The sequence below is a fragment of the Aotus nancymaae genome, unplaced genomic scaffold (assembly GCF_030222135.1).
Source record: "Aotus nancymaae isolate 86718 unplaced genomic scaffold, 86718_ANA_hifiasm-v0.15.2.pri h1tg000040l, whole genome shotgun sequence".
In the NCBI taxonomy this organism is placed as follows: Eukaryota; Metazoa; Chordata; class Mammalia; order Primates; family Aotidae; genus Aotus; species Aotus nancymaae.
Window position 1 is genome coordinate 55,706,797 of NW_026988454.1, and position 19,143 is coordinate 55,725,939.

A 19,143-nucleotide genomic window follows, 5' to 3' on the forward strand; every position below is an offset into this window, starting at 1 on the left:
TTGGTTGTCATTTCATTTACAGGATTTGTCTGCACAGCAGAGAAGAATGTTCCATTTACTTCAGAGATGGTCAGAGATTTCCAAGCAATTTGGCTCAAGAGATGGTTTAAATAGGAATGAATGTAGTATACCTTTAATTCTCTGAAGTAAGAGAACTCCAGCTGAGGTTTGGTCCAGGGCAAGGTCTGCTCTCAACACTGAAGAAAATCTATCACATTAATCCCAGTGGCTCAAAGTCCAAAGCTGCGTGAACAGAATGCTCAAGGATAGGAAGTGTGAGAAGAATGCTGTGAAAGAAACTTTAAAAACAAAACGACTATTCAGAGAATCCCAGGTCTTATGTGGAATCATCTAGCACATAAGGACAGATATAAATAATTATGCCTGAAAAACATAGCTAATTAAAAATAACTCCATGCTTAAAAGGAAAAGAACTATAGAATAACTTTTCTGCTCCAGTGTTTATGTGAGATGCCTCATAATGAAATAGTAGGATTTTTTTTTTCATTTCATTTCACACAGACACATGAGAGATGGAGAGGAAAATTATATTGCCTGAAAATGCCAGGGTAGATTTACTAAAGATGTTATCATATGCTGTATTTAAGACAAAAATCTAATTGCTGTAATTTATCATACCTCTGGCTATTAAAACTGTGCCAATTTAAATATTTTAATCATTCACCACTTTTGCACATACTGACTTTTTATGGAAGATTCTATGAAACTTTCTGATTTTGTCAGCCTTTGTATGATTTTTAGGAGCTCTGTAAGCAGAATAAACATGCTTTAAACATGTAACTGTGTTTACATAAGTAATAAAACTTCTTTGTGTTTCTCTTTTAGTTTGCTCAGTAAAATAACTGGAACTGCTTTATAATTGCTGAACTGAATGTTTGAGAGCACAAGCTGCTGAATCCCTTTCATTTTATTTTACTTTATTTTATTTAATTTTATTTTTTCTGAGATGGAGTCTTGCTCTATCACCCAGCCTGGAGTGTAATGGCATAATTTCGGCTCACTGCAACCTCCACCTCCCAGGTTCAAGCAATTCTCCTTCCTCAGCCTCCTGAGAAACTGAGACTACAGGCTTGTGCCACCATGCCCAGCTAATTTTGTATTTTTTGTATTTTTAATATAGATGGAGTTTCACCATGTTGGCCAGGCTGGTCTCGAACTCCTGACCTCAAATGATTGGCCCATTTTGGCCTCCCAAGGTGCTACGATTACAGGCGTGAGCCGCCATGCCTAGCCTGAACCCTTTTAATTCCCTACACACACATCAAGCTTGTAAAAAGCCAGGTGGACCACACCCTTCCTTTTGGTTAGAGAGAAGATTCTTTCAATGATCAGATCAATTTCTGAAAGAAAAGACTCCACTGACTTTGGCATGAATTTGCACCTTGGTCTTGAAAAGTCAGAGACTCATAAGACAGTCATGGAGGCAAAACTGCTCTTTACAAAACAAACCTTAAATAGTACTCTTTCTGGCTGATAGGAGAAAAATAAGACTGTAAGAAAGTGATATTACAGAAGAAAAAACTATCCCAGAAGTAAAGATGGCCACTACAGGGAGAAAGAATGGAGGAAAGACCACAAATGTGGAGATAGAAGGAGCTAGAGGCAGATTACTTTCCCTACTGTGGGTGTGGGAGCCTTTGGGAAATCTCACCCGTTTCAGCAGAACACATGGGCTGTATCCAGTTGTCCCCACCCTGGGAGCAGCTCAGTCATTTAATCTGATTTTTGTCTACCTGGTGAGGTTAAACTATCTTACATACCAGAGGACTCATGAGACCAGCATTATGACTAAATCCTATGTATGTTTATTGAAGCATAGCATTATTTCAAAGTTAAATATATGTATATATTTTCTCCTAAATCACAAGAAACCAGGGTTTCTTCCCCCTTTTATTGAGATATTAAGGTACTTTGATAGGAAAATTTAAATTAAGCTAGATTACTTAAGGTCACACAGCCAAGACCAGACCCTACATCTTCCCAATCCCAGTCCATTCCTGCTTCACCTCCTTTCTATCCTCCCCTATAAACCTGCTCTCATGAAAGTAGCTTGCAAGTGCCTTTCCCTCCCACACCCCATACCCAGTGCAGTGCCCTCTGATGAATAACCAGGTGTTCCTTCTGCAGGTGCAAAATTCCCCATCAAGTGGACAGCCCCTGAGGCAGCCCTGTATGGGAGGTTCACAATCAAGTCTGACGTGTGGTCTTTTGGAATCTTACTCACAGAGCTGGTCACCAAAGGAAGAGTGCCGTACCCAGGTAAGAGCAGGGCCTCACAGAAATGGGCCTGGGATTGGAGGCTTTTTTGACACCATTTGGGGAAACTTCACCTGCTTTGCTTTCCAAACCCATCCTCAGCTTTCTGCTGAGCTTGAGTTTGAAGAACATGGACAGGTATTCAGCCAGGGAAAAGCAGAACTGGGAACCACCATGAACTGTATGCCAGACTTAATGTAAGTAGCAGCTGTTCTAAATGCTTCAGTCCCCCTCCAGTTCATAGAATCTCTCCTCTCTCAGTGGGAATATGTGTCTGTGGTTCCCAGAGCAGAAATGTCACTGGCAGTGCCACTGCCCAAATGGAGTTTGCAGACATATCTAGGAAAGAGAAGGAGAAAAGCCCCACTGCTTTTTGATTACACTGTAGCACTGACCCATGGAGTGAGCCTGGCAGGAAGATGCCAGGACCTGTTCTTTCCGCAGGACCCAGCTCCAGATGGCCAGAGAGCAGAGGCTCCCGCAAAACGCAATTTAGAGCTCACTCACTAACTGCTGCTGAACAGTCAAAACATGCTATACCAAAGCAAGTATCGTGTAAAGAAATTAGAAATTCTTAGACTCTGGAATGTTTCTGGATTATCAGATTTATGCTGTCCAGAGAAACCACGAGTTTAGGTTATCCACGCTTCTATTCATTAACGTAGACAGATGGTGACATAAAGGACACCCTTGCCATTTCACCTCCACGCTTTAGTGATTATAGCACAGGGACGATCTGCTTTTTTGAAATGTTAAGGACATATTTTTCAGTTACTGCTGAGGGAAGAAAGAACATAGCTCCCCCTCATTCCCTGCCTAAGAAAGGAGCTTAGAGAAAGAAAGAAAAAAAAACAGTGATAGAAACGATAGTGAAGATTAATGAGGAATTTAGGTCTCTTGCAAATCCTGGGTTTGTAATCATATCGTTGCAGTCAGAGGAGCCAGCGAGGGCAGATTAATTTGTAATCCCTTTGTTCCTTTTTTATGATTGTTTCTGGTCATCTTCAGAGAACACGGAGAGGGGCACATCAAGAGAATCTCTTTCTGGGTTCATGTAGCCTTGAGACTCCTGGGAGAGCCAGGTTGACATGGAGGCAACATTGACAAATTCCTGGTCTCTGAAGAACCAGCACTGGGCATTTAGAGATGCGGGTATAAGTCAGTTTTATTGATGCCGCAGTGACTGCTGCTCCCGGCAGGCACACATGGGCACACACATCGGGAATCACCGACCAGCACAGAAGAAAGGGCCACCCTAGGGGGCTGGGGCAGCGCATGGGTGTTTCTGAATCGCTTCTCAAGGGGGGAAACGTGTGGGTCTCAGGACGATGAAGATATGAAGGCGTCTCTTCCTTATTTATTGTCTGAATATTGAACTGATTTCTTCCTGATCCTCCCAGGTTTATAGTCACCCTGTGTGTTAAATGCAATTGGGGGAAAAGGTTAATGTTGTTTTGCATTTCTGTGAAGCCTTTCCTTCCAGTCACACAAAGCAGCTTTTTGTTTCTCAGGGTCTCACACAGAAGCCAAGACAAAGGGGTGGAGGTAGGGGCCTCCGAGAAGGAAGGCAGGTGCGCGTTTCCGAGGGAGTCTTTTGTCGGGTTTGGTTTTAGCGTAAAGAAAATGGCCTCATTTTACCACTTAGACCAGGATTCATTCATTCAGCATAGCTTCAGTCAGTGTGAACTGTGCCAGGCATTTTGCTCCATCTAGGAAATAGCGCAAATAAGACCCTCATACTTTCAACAAACCTTGATTAGTACCTGCCTCGGGCTAGGCAATGTTAGCACTGTGGGCAAGTAAGTAAGTTTAGTCCCTGTGTTCGTGGACATTACAGTCAGATAGATAAAATATGCCTCAAATCCAGGAAGAAACCAGCCTTCTTTGTTCCTTGTTTATTATTAGAGGGAGTCATCCTGAAGGGATGGATTACTTGGCTTTACCGACTGTGGGGCCTAGATCTTCATTCTGATGATGGGGTCAGGGATGCCTGATCCAGGTATCCACACACAGCAGGTCCTGAGAGGACTCTTCATGCTGAGTCCTGCGAGGATGGCAGAGGAGTCTGAAGTGAGAACTAACTCCAGTGGCTCCTGCAGAGAGAGCTGGGAGCAAGTGCTGGTCTGCAGTGGGCTGTGATAACTGCCTGTAGCTCTGCAGGGGTGGAGAGAGGGGGCTGTGTGAGGAAGACAAGTAAGTCAGGCCTTGGAAGGCAAGTAGGGTTTCCCCAAACCCAGAAGGCGGGAAGAGCATCCCAAGGTCTGGCATGTGAGAAGGCACGGAGGCCTGGGAGGACAGTTCCGGGGAGCACAGGGTGAATCTGAGAAGATGCTATGTGCAGGGGCACACCTGGAGATATGGCTGGAAAGGTGGCCAAGAGCCCGTGTTGGGGCCTGGCTGATTGGCAATGGCGACCAGGGAGCTGTGTCCTCACTGGGGATGTCATGAGCTGCTCCTCATTCAAAGAAAACCACACAAAAAGTTGTTGCCAGGCCTGTTCCTAGCCATGGGTTCTTTCTGGGTTTTGGTTTTTAACATAGCTATAATCCTATTTAATTGGGTTTGTGAATCCAACAGAAAACTCTTCTTGAGGGAGAAGCTTTTACAGAGAGATTCCAGTTATAGGATTAAAACAATTCCTAAGGAACAAGGAGTTTCATGAAGCTTCCTTCAGATGTCACTGTGAAAGCAAGGAAGGACCTTCCATTCTTGCTATTTGTTGGTGTGGCAAGTCAGTCAGTGTACGCTGAGGGTTCACTTCTCAGCTGTCCACATTGAGTCTTTGTGCTGCTGCTGGTACCCGAGGATGGACCCCAGTCCCAGTCCAGCATAACGTCCATTCTGCGTTTTGATGTAGTCATGTCTCAGTTGGCTACAGTATATTTTCAAGTAATTCTTTTTTGGAGAACAGTAGATGATGGTACATTTTTCTGAGTCTTCCACACCTGAGAGTAGCCTGCTGTTCTCTTAAAACATAAGAAAGGTCGTTTGGCTGGTAGATGAAAATGGAGGTGCAGGAGGAGGAGGTGACTTATAAATTGGTTCTATAAAAGCGTTCCAGGCATTTTTGCCCAGCATGAAAGAAGGTCCAGAAGCGACAATCCCAGAAGAAACTTACAGTGGAGTAGGTGAGGTGTGACCAAATAAAGGGCAAAGGGAGGAGGAGATAATAGAACATTGGCAAGTTTTGTGAGAGGCATGGACAGAAAGGAAGGGGAAGGGAAGAGGACGATCTCACACTGAATGAGGATCTTGAAGCCGAAGGAAACAAAATACTGAAATGTGATGCTGAGATTAACAGGGGGGTGGCGGAGAAAAGTTACATCACCTTACCAGATGAGGAGGGTTGCCTTTGAGATGTGTAACAAGTATAGATGCAGTTCCAAAGAAGAGCTCCATTTGATCAGTTCCCTGCTAGCAGCCTGACCTGAATGCATTCTCTGCATTGCAGTCTAGCTTGCTTTTCTGTAAGCAAGGATTCAGAGGCATTATTTGCCTCAAGATGAGAACTGATTTCATACTGATGGATTGTTGTATATGAGAAATAAAAACACTTAAGTAAAAGCAGTTTTCTGGGTTGATGCATAAAATCAGAGTAATGCATTTTCACCTGTCATTTCACCTTTAAAACCCTCCTCAAATCCTTCTTTTCCTCTCTGCTTCTAGTTTCTCCCCACCTCCCCACCACCCACCCACCATTCTGTCACTGTCGCCAACAGAGTTAGTATCCTAGAAAACAAAGACCTGGTCATCTTACCCTGGTTAAAAATGTCCACAGCTTCCCTTTGCCTTCCAGATAAAAACGAGAAACCTTAACTTTACATAGTCCTTCATAACTCTTTTTCTGCAGTCATTCCACAAATATTTATTGCACACCTGCTATATGCCAGGTACTATTCCAAGCACCGGGAATACAGCAATGAAGCAACAGACAACAGGGCTCCTGCCCTCATAGGCTTCCATTCTTCTATGAGGAGACAAACAGTAAACAAAGATAAACAAAATAGATTGAATGTTTGCTGCTATTAACAGCTAGAGGGAAAAATAAAACAGAGAAGGGGAGAGAGAGGAGAGTGGCAAAGGAGCAACTCACTGGTGAGTGAAGACCTGAAGGAAGCACGACTCGAGCCAGGTGAGTATCTGGGAACAGAGTCTTCCATCAGGGGAAGGGAGAGTACAGGGACCCTCCAAAACCACAGGATGCCAGCGTGGCTGGAGGAGAGGGAGCAGGAGGTCCCAGAGGCCCCAGGGTCAAATCAGATAGGGCCTTTCCAGGTCTTGGTTGGAACTTTTGCTTTTATTCTTTTTTTTTTTTTTTTTTTTTTGAGATGGAGTTTCGCACATTGCCCAGGCTGGAGTGCAATGGCATGATCTCAGCTTACCACAACCTCCGCCTCCCAGGTTCAAGCAATTCCCCTGTCTAAGTCTCCCAAGTAGCTGGAATTACAGGCATGCACCACCACACCCAACTAATTTTGTACTTTTAGTAGGGACAGGGTTTCTTCATGTTGGTCAGGATGGTCTTGAACTCCTGACCTCAGGTGATCTGCCCACCTCAGCTTCCCAAAGTGCTGGGATTACAGGTGTGAGCCACCACACCCGGCCTGCTTTTACTCTTAGTGAGATGGGAAGTGAGGGGATTTGAGCAGGAGAGTGACATGAGGTGACATGATTTCTCTCTGCTATCTTCCATCCTTCCACGTTACCCAAGACACACCAAGAGATCTCTCTTGAACGTGCAAGTCTCTCTTTGTGGCTCCCCTGTCTGCCTCAGAACCCTTCAAAGCCCAACTGAACATCATCTGCTTTGTAAAGCCTTCCCCAAGTCCAGACCAAATGGGGTGCTCCTTCTGCTTGCCTCCATGACACCTGGCACTTTTCCACTGGGGCCCCTGTTTGTGTGTCTGTATTTCTCATTAGCTGCAGAGAAGGGAACCCCTTTGATGGATTCCCAAGGCCTAGCAGAGGGTCTGCGCTATAGTAGACTCTTGGTAAGTATAAGCAAATAAATGAGTGAACGAGACAGATAAAAAGAACTCACCTATGAGGTTTTTCAAACAAGGTTTTTAAATTTGGCCCATAGCCTGCAAAGCCTTTCAACTGTATTCCATCATCTTCACACATAGATACATATTTTTCCAGCCACAAGGTAGCCTCTGTCCTCAAAGTTGTTCTGGGAAGTTGACCATGTGATCATTTCAAACACCATGTTCCAACACTATTCTAGGCAGAGTGTCCTGGCCATTCTGTGCCCTGGCTCTTAACTGAACACCTGTTTTGTGGATTTGGCAGGACCTGGTAGAGCAGGAATGCTTTCTTTTTTTTTTTTTTTTTTTTAAGACAGACGAAATCTTCCTCTGTCACCCAGACTGGAGCGCAGTGGCACAAGCTCGGTTCACTGCAACCTCTGCCCCCGGGTTCAAGCAATTCTCCTGCCTCAGCCTCCCAAGAAACTGAGATTATAGGTGCCCACCACCATGCGTGGCTAATTTTTGCATTTTTAGTAGTGAGAGCGTTTCGCCATGTTGGTCAGGCTGGTCTCGAACTCCTGACCTCAGGTGATCCACTCTCCTTGGCCTCCCAAAGTGCTGGGATTACAGGCATGATCCACCACACCCCACCAGGAACACTTTCTTAAGCAAACCACACTTACTCATTCATCTGAAGCACTTTCAAGTCATTCAACAGGTGACTTTCTTAAATACATCTAGTTGCTTGATAATGACCTGAAGAAGTAAGGGAAATTAATGAAACTGGTGGCTCCTTCCTTAAAGGATTCCAAGTCCCACTCTGGTCCTCCCTCTGCCTTAGAGCCCTGAACCGTAGATTCGTATTCCTCTCTGTTCACCATGACAACAGGAGCAGGTTTTTCATGGGAGAGGAAAGGGTTAGGACTCCCCACCAGGAGGAGACTGGGAAGCTGAATGAAAGCTCTCATCTTAGCCCAGGGTACAGTGTCTCTCCCTGGCTCATCCACAGTCCCCGGGGTTTTTCCTGCAGTTCATGTTGTTCCCTCAGAGAGGGAACCCTGCCTAGAATGCCCAGAGGTCATGCTGTCACCTCCACCTACGAGGTTTCTCTCGACCAGCATGGCTGGTGAGAGGAGGAGGGAGACCAGAGGAGAATGCGCATGAAGAGGGCAGCCAGAGAGGGACTTTTCAGCCCCCAGTCCCGTGTTCTCAACCCCCGGTCCCGTGTTCTCCCACCCCAAGCCCCGTGTTCCCCGCCCACTGTCCCATGTTCCCTCCCCGGTCCTGTGTTCTCACCCCACATGCTGCCGCTCCTTGTTCTCAGAGGTGCAGTCCCAGGGCCTTCCTGATGGGCAGCCTGCCTCTCTTTTTCACTGCCTTTTTTTCCTGAGACAAAGGAGTTCTATATGATACTATACTATCAACTTCAAATACAGAAATACCTGCGTATTCAGTTACATGAGTAACTGTCTTTCTGTGTTTATTAATACAGTGGGCCTAATAAAAACAGCTGCCCTTAGGTTATCTGGCAAGGCGGGGAAAGAGAAACAAAACAAGTCATTATTGTACCTTCTCAGGATCAGTTCTTTATTCTCATCCGCACTCTTCCATCAGCATCTCTCTGCCCAAAATTTTCTCATTGATCCTATACTAAAATCGAACTCAGCGTCACGCTTGTTAGCCAGTGTGATAGCAAGGACACATGAGAATCTGTTAATACAAGCACATGCGATGGCGCAGGCTCGTGCTGAGCAAGCACCATTAACACCCCTCCTCCTTCCCCGCGCCAGCACAGCACTGCTCAACAGACGTGTAAACACAGGGCCTTTTCAAGGGTTTCTGCACAGAAGCAAGGGGAGCCTCAGACCCAAGGCCTTATGCACAACACTGTGGAATTCGCTTTGAATGGAAAGCTCAGTTTGCAAAAGTCTTATTTGGATGTCTGATAACCTAAACACCATTCCCATTGTTAAAGTGCTTAATTATTCACATGGCACAAAAATCCAGGTTCTTGCAACCCACAGTCAAATCCAGATGCAAATGTGGGCAGATAACAGTTAAAATCCCTGATTATGCAGATATGGCCCATCTGAGATCCATATTGGGAAGCTGCACAAATGAAAAACTATAAAACACAAACGCTCTTCTTTCATAAAAGACACTGTTTTCAAATAGCTGCAAGCACAATGAATGTTGAGGTATTTTGTTAACAAATGGAGAAACCGAGGTCAAGGAAAGTCAAGTCACTGCTAAGAGATGCAAAGTCAGAAGTCAAGAAGTGATATCTATTTTGGTGCTCTGCCAGTGAAAGTGATTTTTATTCCTTCCCTAAAGAATCTAAAAGGAGGCCAGGCAGAGCAGCTCATATCTGTAATCCCAGCACTTTGGGAGGCTAAGGCAGGGAGGCTCGCTTGAGGCCAGAAGTTCAAGATCAGCCTGGACAACATAGCAAGATGCTATCTCTACAAAAAAAATAAAAATAAAAAAATTGGCCAGGCATAGTGGTGTATACTTACAGTCCTAGCTGCTCAGGAGACTGAAGTGTGAGGAGGATTGCTAGAGTCCAGGAGTTCAAGGCTGCAGTGAGGCATGATCATGCTGCTGCACTCCAGCCTGGGTGACAGAGCAAGACCTTGTCCCTTAAAAAATATATTTTTTTTTCGAAGAATCTAAAAGGAAAAAAGGAAAACTACTGAGTTGACGTACAGCTCAAAGAAGTGGAATAGGGAAGTTTAAAAGAAAAGGGAAAAGAAAACATACACACACGAGTAGACACTGTTGGCAACTCTACAGAGTCAGAGTTTGAAAGTGAGAGTGGAACTTGACCTCTGAGTTTGCTGGAGGAAGCCAGCAAAATGATTTGGAAAGGATAATATCATCGGAATGGCAGGAAGTGAGTACAGTTCTGTTGGCTGGAGAATCTCAGTTGCAGTGTTTGGGGCAGACCGACTGGAAATGATGCTATGTCAGGGACCATGTTTGAAAACCTAAAATCTAAGTTGACAGGAGGTATTCCATGGAGGCTCTGGGAAAGAGGGACTCCAAGGCAGACCCCACACAGTGGACTAGTAAGGTCTCACTCTGTCACCCAGGCTGGAGTGCAGTGGCACGATCTCAGCTCACTGCAGCCTCAACCTCCTGGGCTCAAACATTCCTCCCACCTCAGCCTTCTGAACAGCTGGGACCACAGGTACATGTCACCATACCCAGCTAATTTTTGCACTTTTTGTACAGACATGGTTTCACCATGTTGCCCAGGCTGGCTTCGAACTCCTGAGCTCAAGCAGTCTGCCTCAGCTTCCCGGAGTGCTGGAGGTGTTTTATGGATTGTGTACTATTCGGTTGTACCCTGTGAAAGTGACCCACCACAATGACCTGTTTTCCTGAGCGACTCTAGAGAGAGAGCAGGAGGGGCTGGTTGCTCCTGTGGGGCTAGAAAGGCAGAGGAGAGTTGGAACAAAATTGAGCAGGGGCCTCTGTGCTTCCTGGCTGCCCAGCCCCGAGCCTCCTCTCTGTGGGAACCAGGAGACACACACACTGATTGAAAATGGCTCTTCCCACAGTCAGACACCACTGGCCAGCTGGGACCTCCCCTCCTGCTGAAAAATGCTCTCCCTTGCAGCGCCCGCTAGGAAACCTAGAAGGCCAAACTATTTATGACAGTGTTGCCTTAAAATGTGCTCAGACACCATATTTTATAAAGTTTCTATCTCTTCTTCTTTCCACTAAGAAAGGAGAAAAAGGCAAAACCTTCCCAGGCACTCTTGTCCACCTCGTCAGTTGGAAGTGCAATAAAAAGATTCTTCTGCCTGGGCATGGTGGCTCACGCTTGTAATCCAGCACTTTGGGAGGACAAGGCAGATGGCTCACTTGCAGCCAAGAATTCTAAACCAGCCTGGCCAACATAGTGAAACCCCGTCTCTACTAAAAATACAAAAATTAGCCCAGCATAGTGGTGCACACCTGTAATCCCAGTTACTCCGAAGGCTGAGGGAGGAAAATCACTTGAACCCAGGAGGCAGAGGCTGCAGTGAGCCTTGTTGCACCGCTGCACTCCAGCCTGGGCGACAGAGCCACACGTCATCTCAAAAACTAAAAATAAAAAATAAGATTCTTCTCTCTGGTGTTCCCATTGTCTCTCAAGACACTCTCCCACTGCCCTGGTGCCCAAACCTGTGTTTATTCCCTTCCCATTCACTACCCTTAACCTCTCAGGTATTAGGTAAAGCCAATGTCTCGGGGAAAAGTGGCTAAAAAGAGGAAATAACAGTTTTCTTTCTAACAAAAATATGAAACCATCTAAGAAGAAAAAATGAAATAGGCTCATTTTTTTCGTAGTATGCAGAGTAAAACCCATCTTTCCAAAAAAAAAAATTCTTTGAAAACCATGATTTTCAAAGTTCTTATAGCTGAGAATACTATTTTTTAAATACAAGTTGAGTATCCCTAATCCAAAATCCAAACGGCACCAAAATCTGGAGCTTCTTGAGCCCTAACATAACACTCAAAGGGAATGCTCAACTTACTGGTTGAGCAGCCCTATAATGCAAATATTCCAAAATCCTAAAATAGCTGAAGTCCAAAACACTCCTGATCATAAGCATTTCAGAGAAGGGATACGCACCCCAAATTAACACATTCCATTCCATTTAGTTGTTGTTTATAAAATAAAAACTAGCCCAAGCCTTGTTGAGCGGGCATATCTTGATTGTACAGTTACTGTTGCAGAGGTACATTGTGATGCCGGGTCTGCAGGTCAGCCTGTGCAGGTTCTGGTTTATAGATGGTTGGAAACGAGCTAGTCCCATTCCAGTTGTCGTTGTCAGCCAAGGGCATTGTTGAAATATCCTGCTTTCCTGGCAAAGCTGCCATGGTATGTTTCCACTTGGCCCAGTGCGTGGAATTGTTTTCATATGCTCCCCGTGCTTTGAAAGGTCTGGGGAGAAGAAAACATGAGAAGGAAGATGAGGAGTAGGGAAGAGCAGAGGGTCACAGACAGGAAAAGAGGGGGAGAGCGAGAAGGAGCCTGACCATGTAGGTCTGACAGGGCCCTGCATGGGCCAGTTTATACCCTGTCCCTGGCTCCAAATGCCCAGGAAGCAGGCTGCCTCAGGGGGCGCTACGTGATGAGGTTCACATCACCAAATCTGTGTCCGAGGCTTGGACCAGGCTTTGGAAAAATGACCCAGCGGCCAATTAAACTTTCCATTGGCAGAGATTGTATGAAAACTTTTTTTTTAGTGAAATCTTTCCATTTGAGTAGTTTATTTTTTAATGAAATGAAACATGTACTGACATGTGCTCTGTGGAGCAATAGGAGAGTGATTAATTAAACTCTGTGCTGCCATTTTGGATGGAGGCACTCAGAGCCAGAATCAGGCATTAGGAGGCGTTTCAGGCGCTGTAACCACCCCGAGAAGGATCTGTCAGGCCCTTCTGCCTGTTTTCCCTCCCATTCCTGTGGGCTGCTGGCAGGGACAGAGAAACGGGAGATTTCTGCAGGTCCGAGCTCTGTCATTTCTGAAATATGAAACCAAGGACTGTACTAAAAGATGCGGCAAGGCAGATGCTTTGGAGAACGCCAGTTCTGCGACATGATTACCTGTACACCCTTCCTTCCTAATCTTTCTGGGCAATATGTATGAAGAATTAAAAACAGTAAATAGACTCATAATCAGTTCAGGTTTTGTGACCAAATGAGGTCAGTTCAGATCAGTTCTGCAGTCAAGTGAGTTACAAAAACTTGATGGTGTTCAGAGCTTGTTGGATTGTGGAATTGTGGATAAGGAAATGCTGGCCTCTGCCTGCATTTGTCTAGCGCCCAAGAAGAAGGCTGCCTTGCATTCCCGAGCAGCTCCACTTCCTCCCTTGCTTCCAGCTCCCCGCCCCCATCCCGCATTTTCAGCGGCTGGAAGAGGATGTAGGCTAATTAGCCGCAGCGGCTGCCTCTCCCTCCACACATGCAACTGAGGAAGTCCTGGTAAAAGCATGCATGGCACAGAGGCAGGGACCCCGACTCCTTCACCAAACCTCTCTCCCTAAAATAAGGGGTCGTCCTAACACATGAGTGAGGTTATTTTACAATAATTGCATTGAAGGCCTACTTCAGTACAGCAAAAATAATGCAGAATTTTTATCACCTTAAGACGTGATCATGGCAGAGAATAAGAAAGCATCCTGAAAAGGTCTGGAGAGACATGGGACTGCCGGGCTGTGGTTGACAGCCAGGAGCAGCCAGGATACACTCTGTTCCACAAGGAACAACACAACCAAGAGCACTGGCAACAGACCCAGAAGTCCAAGTGTTCCCTGTCCAGGGGGACAGGCTGTGCTCTGGCCCAGCGCCTCTGGCTGGGCTGACAGGTTTCTAGCTAGCAGGTCACCACCTCCCCCAGAAGTAAAGGGAGGTCCATGCATGTGGTATGTGCTCCTGCTGGCTGTAGCCCTGGGAGATAGGGGAAGAAATCTTGGTTTCTATATGGCTTGACATCAGGTTCTTGCTCCTGCAAATTAACCAGGTCAGAAATTGGGGAGGATTCCAGATTACAGCCTCACTGGCCAGGAAGCAACCAAAACATAGCACAGTTTGACAGGGGAGATGGCAGAAGGTGATATAATGAAAAGGAGGAGCAAAACTAGAGAACAGTGGCTGGCAGTAGTGGGGAAGAGGACAGGACATTGGCCACCTGCTAAGTATGGTAGTTCCTGTAATGTTAAGGCAGCCAGTTGCAGGAGGCTGCACTCTCTAGGGAGTTAGCCATCTGTCTTCTGTTAGTGCTATGCAGCCCAGTGTTTCAACATGAGGCAGCTCCCCTGGAGTCAGGAGAGCCTCAAATGATGGATGGCCTGGCTGAGGTCATCGGTAGAGACAGGCCGCAGACATGCTCTGTCTCCCCATCAGATTCACCAAACCTCAGGGCACTGTGGGGTCGCAAGGCCAGACAGTCCCCAGCCACACTGGCATGGTGGCAGATCTCTGACAGTGGGGAACCAAGTGTTTGCCCAGGCATGAGGAAAGCAAATTTATGAAGTTCATAAATGGAGTTTATCAATGCTATAAACAAGGGACAGCGTTCTTGCATTCTGTGCGATTTTTGGTCTGCTTTATTCATATATTTTTGTCAGCTTAATTGAAGTATAATTTACACACAATAAAATTCAACAATTTTAAGAATGCAGTTTATTGAGTTTTGACAAACATAAACAGTCACACCACCAGGCACATGATATACAAGAGGGGTTGGCAGAACTGGCTCCCAAGTTTTATTTGTTTTGTCTGTTTTTGAAGGGTTGTTAAAAAGAAGAAGACAGGGATCATACATGACCCGCGAGGCCAAAAATATTTACTGTCTGGCCTTTTACAGAAAAAGTTTGTTGACCCGTTGACCCTGACACAGAACCTTCTCATCCCCCTTGGAGTTCCCTCTGGCCCCTTTTCGGGGATTGCTCCCCTCCCCCGGCAGCCACTGATCTGCTTTCTATAGATGTAGTTGCGCCGTTTCTAGAACCTCAAATAAATGAAATCGTATAGTATGTTGCCTTTTGTGTCTGACTCCCTTCACTTATAATGCTTTTGAGATTCATCCTGTGGGTTTCTGCATGTCTCAGTTCTGCACTCCTTCTTACTTCTTAGCAGCATGTCAGGGTTGGACTCCTCGGGGAGTTGGGGGCTCTCCACATGTTTTATCCACCTGCAGATGAAAAGAAGAAGAAAGGGGAGCTGCCAGTGTGGCCAGTCAGGGCCTGGAGCCCCGGGGTGCCCACTCTCACTGCCCTTGTCTTTGCAGGCATGAACAACCGGGAGGTGCTGGAGCAGGTGGAGCGAGGCTACAGGATGCCCTGCCCGCAGGACTGCCCCATCTCTCTGCATGAGCTCATGATCCACTGCTGGAAAAAGGACCCTGAAGAACGCCCCACTTTTGAGTACTTGCAGGGCTTCCTGGAAGACTACTTTACCGCCACAGAGCCCCAGTACCAACCTGGTGAAAACCTGTAAGGCCCGGGTCTGCGGAGAGAGGCCTTGCCCCAGAGGCTGCCCCACCCCTCCCCATTAGCTTTCAATTCCGTAGCCAGCTGCTCCCCAGCAGCGGAACCGCCCAGGATCAGATTGCATGTGACTCTGAAGCTGACGAACTTCCATGGCCCTCATTAATGACACTTGTCCCCAAATCCGAACCTCCTCTGTGAAGCATTCGAGACAGAACCTTGTTAATTCTCAGACTTTGGAAAATGCATTGTATTGATGTTATGTAAAAGGCCATACCTCTGTTCAGTGTAAATAGTTACTCCAGTGCCAACAATCCTAGTGCTTTCCTTTTTTAAAAATGCAAATCCTATGTGATTTTAACTCTGTCTTCACCTGATTCAACTAAAAAAAAAAAGTATTATTTTCCAAAAGTGGCCTCTTTGTCTAAAACAATAAAATTTTTTTTCATGTTTTAACAAAAACCAATCAGGACAGGTGTTTGTTTTTGTTTTCTTTTTTATAAACATGAATATATATAATATATATGTCCCTGTACATATACAATGTGGGTGCTAACGTGGAGATTGTGGCCAGCCTGGGCCACCAAGCTGTGGGACCCAGAGGGAGGATTTTACTGCGAGTCAGCATCAAAGCACTGGTGTTATTCTGAAAACACCAGCGGCCTCATTTTTGGCTTTTGCAAAACATGACTTTTTTCATTTGGATTGCACTTTTCTGGTTCATGACTGTACCTGTAGATGGTTGTTTACTTTGACTCTTTTCAGGAACCGACCCCCAAGCTGAATTTACAAGTTCCGTTACCAGTATTTGCTTCAGCTTACTGCGATTTGGTCTCAAAACTTAAACATAAGCAAGCAAATGGCTGATACGATCAAGAGAACTGGAAGATGGATACCACACAAACTTCATGTATAAAAATATGAAAGCTGAAATGTTTCAGACATTTTTAATTTAATAAACCTGTAACCACATTTAAATGGTCTAAAACCCATAGCATTGTAGTCACGGCAACCTGCTAAACTTTCTCATGCAACTAAAATTTATGGGGAAATGAGGGTGGGGGTTGTACATTTCCCATTGTAAAATAAGTGTTTTAAATGTCCTGTACTGCTAATGAATGACTTTCTTTATGTCCAAGAGTTCTCCAGTGGAATAACTATGCACTACTTTACATTTCATGGGGATGCACAAAAACAAAGTATTACATTTTTAGTTGCTGTTTGTACCAACCTTGAATTACATATGTTTAACAACAACAAATCAAAAATCCTATTTCTATTGAGTTTTTAATACTGACTAGCAACTCTGAAGTCTTAATTCCTTTTTTGTTATGATTTGTGAGTTTACATTTTTAAATTGTTTAACTTTCTTAATTTAGTAATTAAAAAGAGAGCATTTTACATTTGAATTTTTTTTTTGTTTATTTGTTTAAATCATGGAAGTACTCTGGTAGTTCTGTGACATCTGTCCCACACCAGATGGTATGGAGTCACCTGGTGAATTTAGCCTTCGTGCGATGATTTGCAAATGACAGAAACATTCAGAACATCTGGAGAGTTCTTCTCCCCTCTAGAAAGGGTAGGCTCTTGAACAGCTATTTCAGAGGATCCTTAAAGCAAAAGTAGGCGTAGCTTACCATTTGAATTTATCAGACATTTTCTCCAACTGGAATTTACTGTGTCCTGCTTGTAGGAGAAAGAGACAATCATGAGAAGAATCTTTCTTGTCTTGGAGTCAGTACATGTATTTCCAAATGTCCCTCCACTCTATAATCAAGGAGTTAACAGAGCGACAACCTGGTGTGGTAGGAAGGGCAGCGGGTGAATGCAGGCTACCTGTCCACACCTGGCTCTATGATCATTCGGCTTCAGGACCCTGAGCCCCCTCCTAGCATGTGTCATTTTCAGGGCCTGTCTGTAGAACTGAGGGGGTTGGATGAGATTCATTCCTCAGGTCCCTAGAGCTCTAAGATCCTGTAATTGTAAGATCACTGATGCCATGCAGGGACATACAAGGAGGACGGTTTTCTTGGTTGAAATAACCTTTACATTTAGGGAGGGCTTCCAACAATTAAAAAAAAATGAAACAGGTTTTCTGATTACTCAAAACTTTATGATATTGTTTTTAGCATTAATAGACTTGCTAAACTGATAAAATTTTAAAGATCTTATTACATACATTATTATCACGTTAGGTAGTTGATTAACGTATTCTAGATATTTTTAAAGATAACTTTGCTTTTAATCCTGACACCCCACTAGGTTGGATAATTTGCAAATATTTCTGGAAGATTTTTATGTTTTGATTCATTCAAAACTATATGATAAAAAAAAAAACCTGTTTTAAATAGAAATTCTTTTAAAAAAAAAAAAAAAGAAAAAGGCTCTTCAAACCAAAGTATAGCCTTTAATTATTCAGTTGAGTTCATAGTGGACTCCCTTATATGAAAGAAAACTAAGGACTTGGGTCACCTCAAGGGCTCTCTTAGGAAACACAGCATGCTGTAGAGTGAGGTTATAAATACAAAGATGGCAAACAACCAAAACAAAAGAAAATTAAATAAATAAATAAATAAATAAAAAGATGGCAAACTTTCAGGTTTTTTATTCCAAGAGGTGAATGTGCTTTCAAGAGATATTCCTGAGGTAGACCATACCAGAGAGTCCCACACCTCCCAAGAAGCCTCTCCTCCTTGTAAGTTGTACAAGCTTAGGATGAGGAAACTGAATTTGCTGACCAGCAAGTTCTCCTGTTAAGAAAGAAAAGCATCACCTTAATGTCAGGTGATGGCAAGGCATTTTTTGTCTTTAGTAACCAGCCAGTGAATAAATATTTGCTTTGTTCCCTTAGGAAAGCTGGCATCTAGCACTCCTCTGCTGGAAAGGGAGCCTTCCTAATGAACTATTACTTTTCTTTTTTGAGACAGAGTTTCCCTCTTATTGCCTAGATTGGAGTACAATGACATGATGTTGGCTCACCACAACCTCCACCTCCTGGGTTCAAGTGATTCTCCTGCCCCAGCTTCCCAAGTAACTGGGATTACAGGCATGCACCACCATGCCTGTCTAATTTTGTATTTTTAGTAGAGACAGGATTTCTCCATGTTGGTCAGGCTGGTGTTGAACTCCTGACCTCAGGTGATCCACCCGCCTCAGCCTCCCAAAGTGCTGGGATTACAGGAGTGAGCTACCATGCCCGTCCAAACTATTACTTTTTATTTATTTATTTATTTATTTTTTGAGATAGGGTCTTGCTCTGTTGCCCAGGCTGGGATGCAGTGGTGCAAACATGGTTAACTGCAGCCTCAACATCACGGGCTCAAGCGATCCTCCCAACCACACACCAGCTAATTTTTGTTATGATTTTTTTTTTGTCTTTTTGGTTTTTTTTCCTTTTCATGGAGTACAGGGTCTCGCTATATTGCCCAGGCAGGTCTCAAACTCCTGGGCTCAAGCTATCCTCCCACGTCCACCTCCCTAAGAGCTGGGATTACAGGCATGAGCCACAGCGCCCCGCCTGTTATGATATTGTAACTGTGATAAAAGGATTTCTGTTCATCCCATTCTCTGCAGATCCTGATCTCCTCTGATGATCAGTTCACAGGCTGGGAGGACCAGAGAGCCTAGGAGACAGAGGGTCCTGTGCTTTAGAACATCAGGGTAGATAGAGGCAAATGATGCACTTGGCTCCGCCATAGTCTTTACACAGAAAGGTGTATGTGGAACCAGGCATTTCCATGAGAAAAGTTAAGGGCATATGTAATCCCTCAAACACAGCCACACTGTCAAAGATTTCCTTGCAAGCTCCAGAAGGTGTTTACCTGCTCTGAGAAAGATAGGAATCCTCCTGTGGCTAAGTGTTGGCACCAGAGGATTTTATAGTAGCATTAGCATGGCAAAATATTACCTG

General features: G+C 44.7%; 1 protein-coding gene across 4 annotated transcripts in view; it reads left to right on the plus strand.

Moving 5' to 3' along the window:
* Positions 1–16,642, plus strand: part of FYN (FYN proto-oncogene, Src family tyrosine kinase) — a 218,936-nt gene extending 202,294 nt beyond the window's left edge. For all 4 annotated transcript variants that reach the window (XM_021670485.2, XM_021670483.2, XM_021670484.2 and 1 more), the window contains 2 exons: positions 2,149–2,280; positions 15,035–16,642. In XM_021670485.2, coding sequence (XP_021526160.1) covers positions 2,149–2,280; positions 15,035–15,243 — 341 coding nt within the window. In that variant the 3' untranslated portion in view covers positions 15,244–16,642. The remainder of the gene's footprint in view (positions 1–2,148; positions 2,281–15,034) is intronic.
* Positions 16,643–19,143: the final 2,501 nt, after the last annotated feature.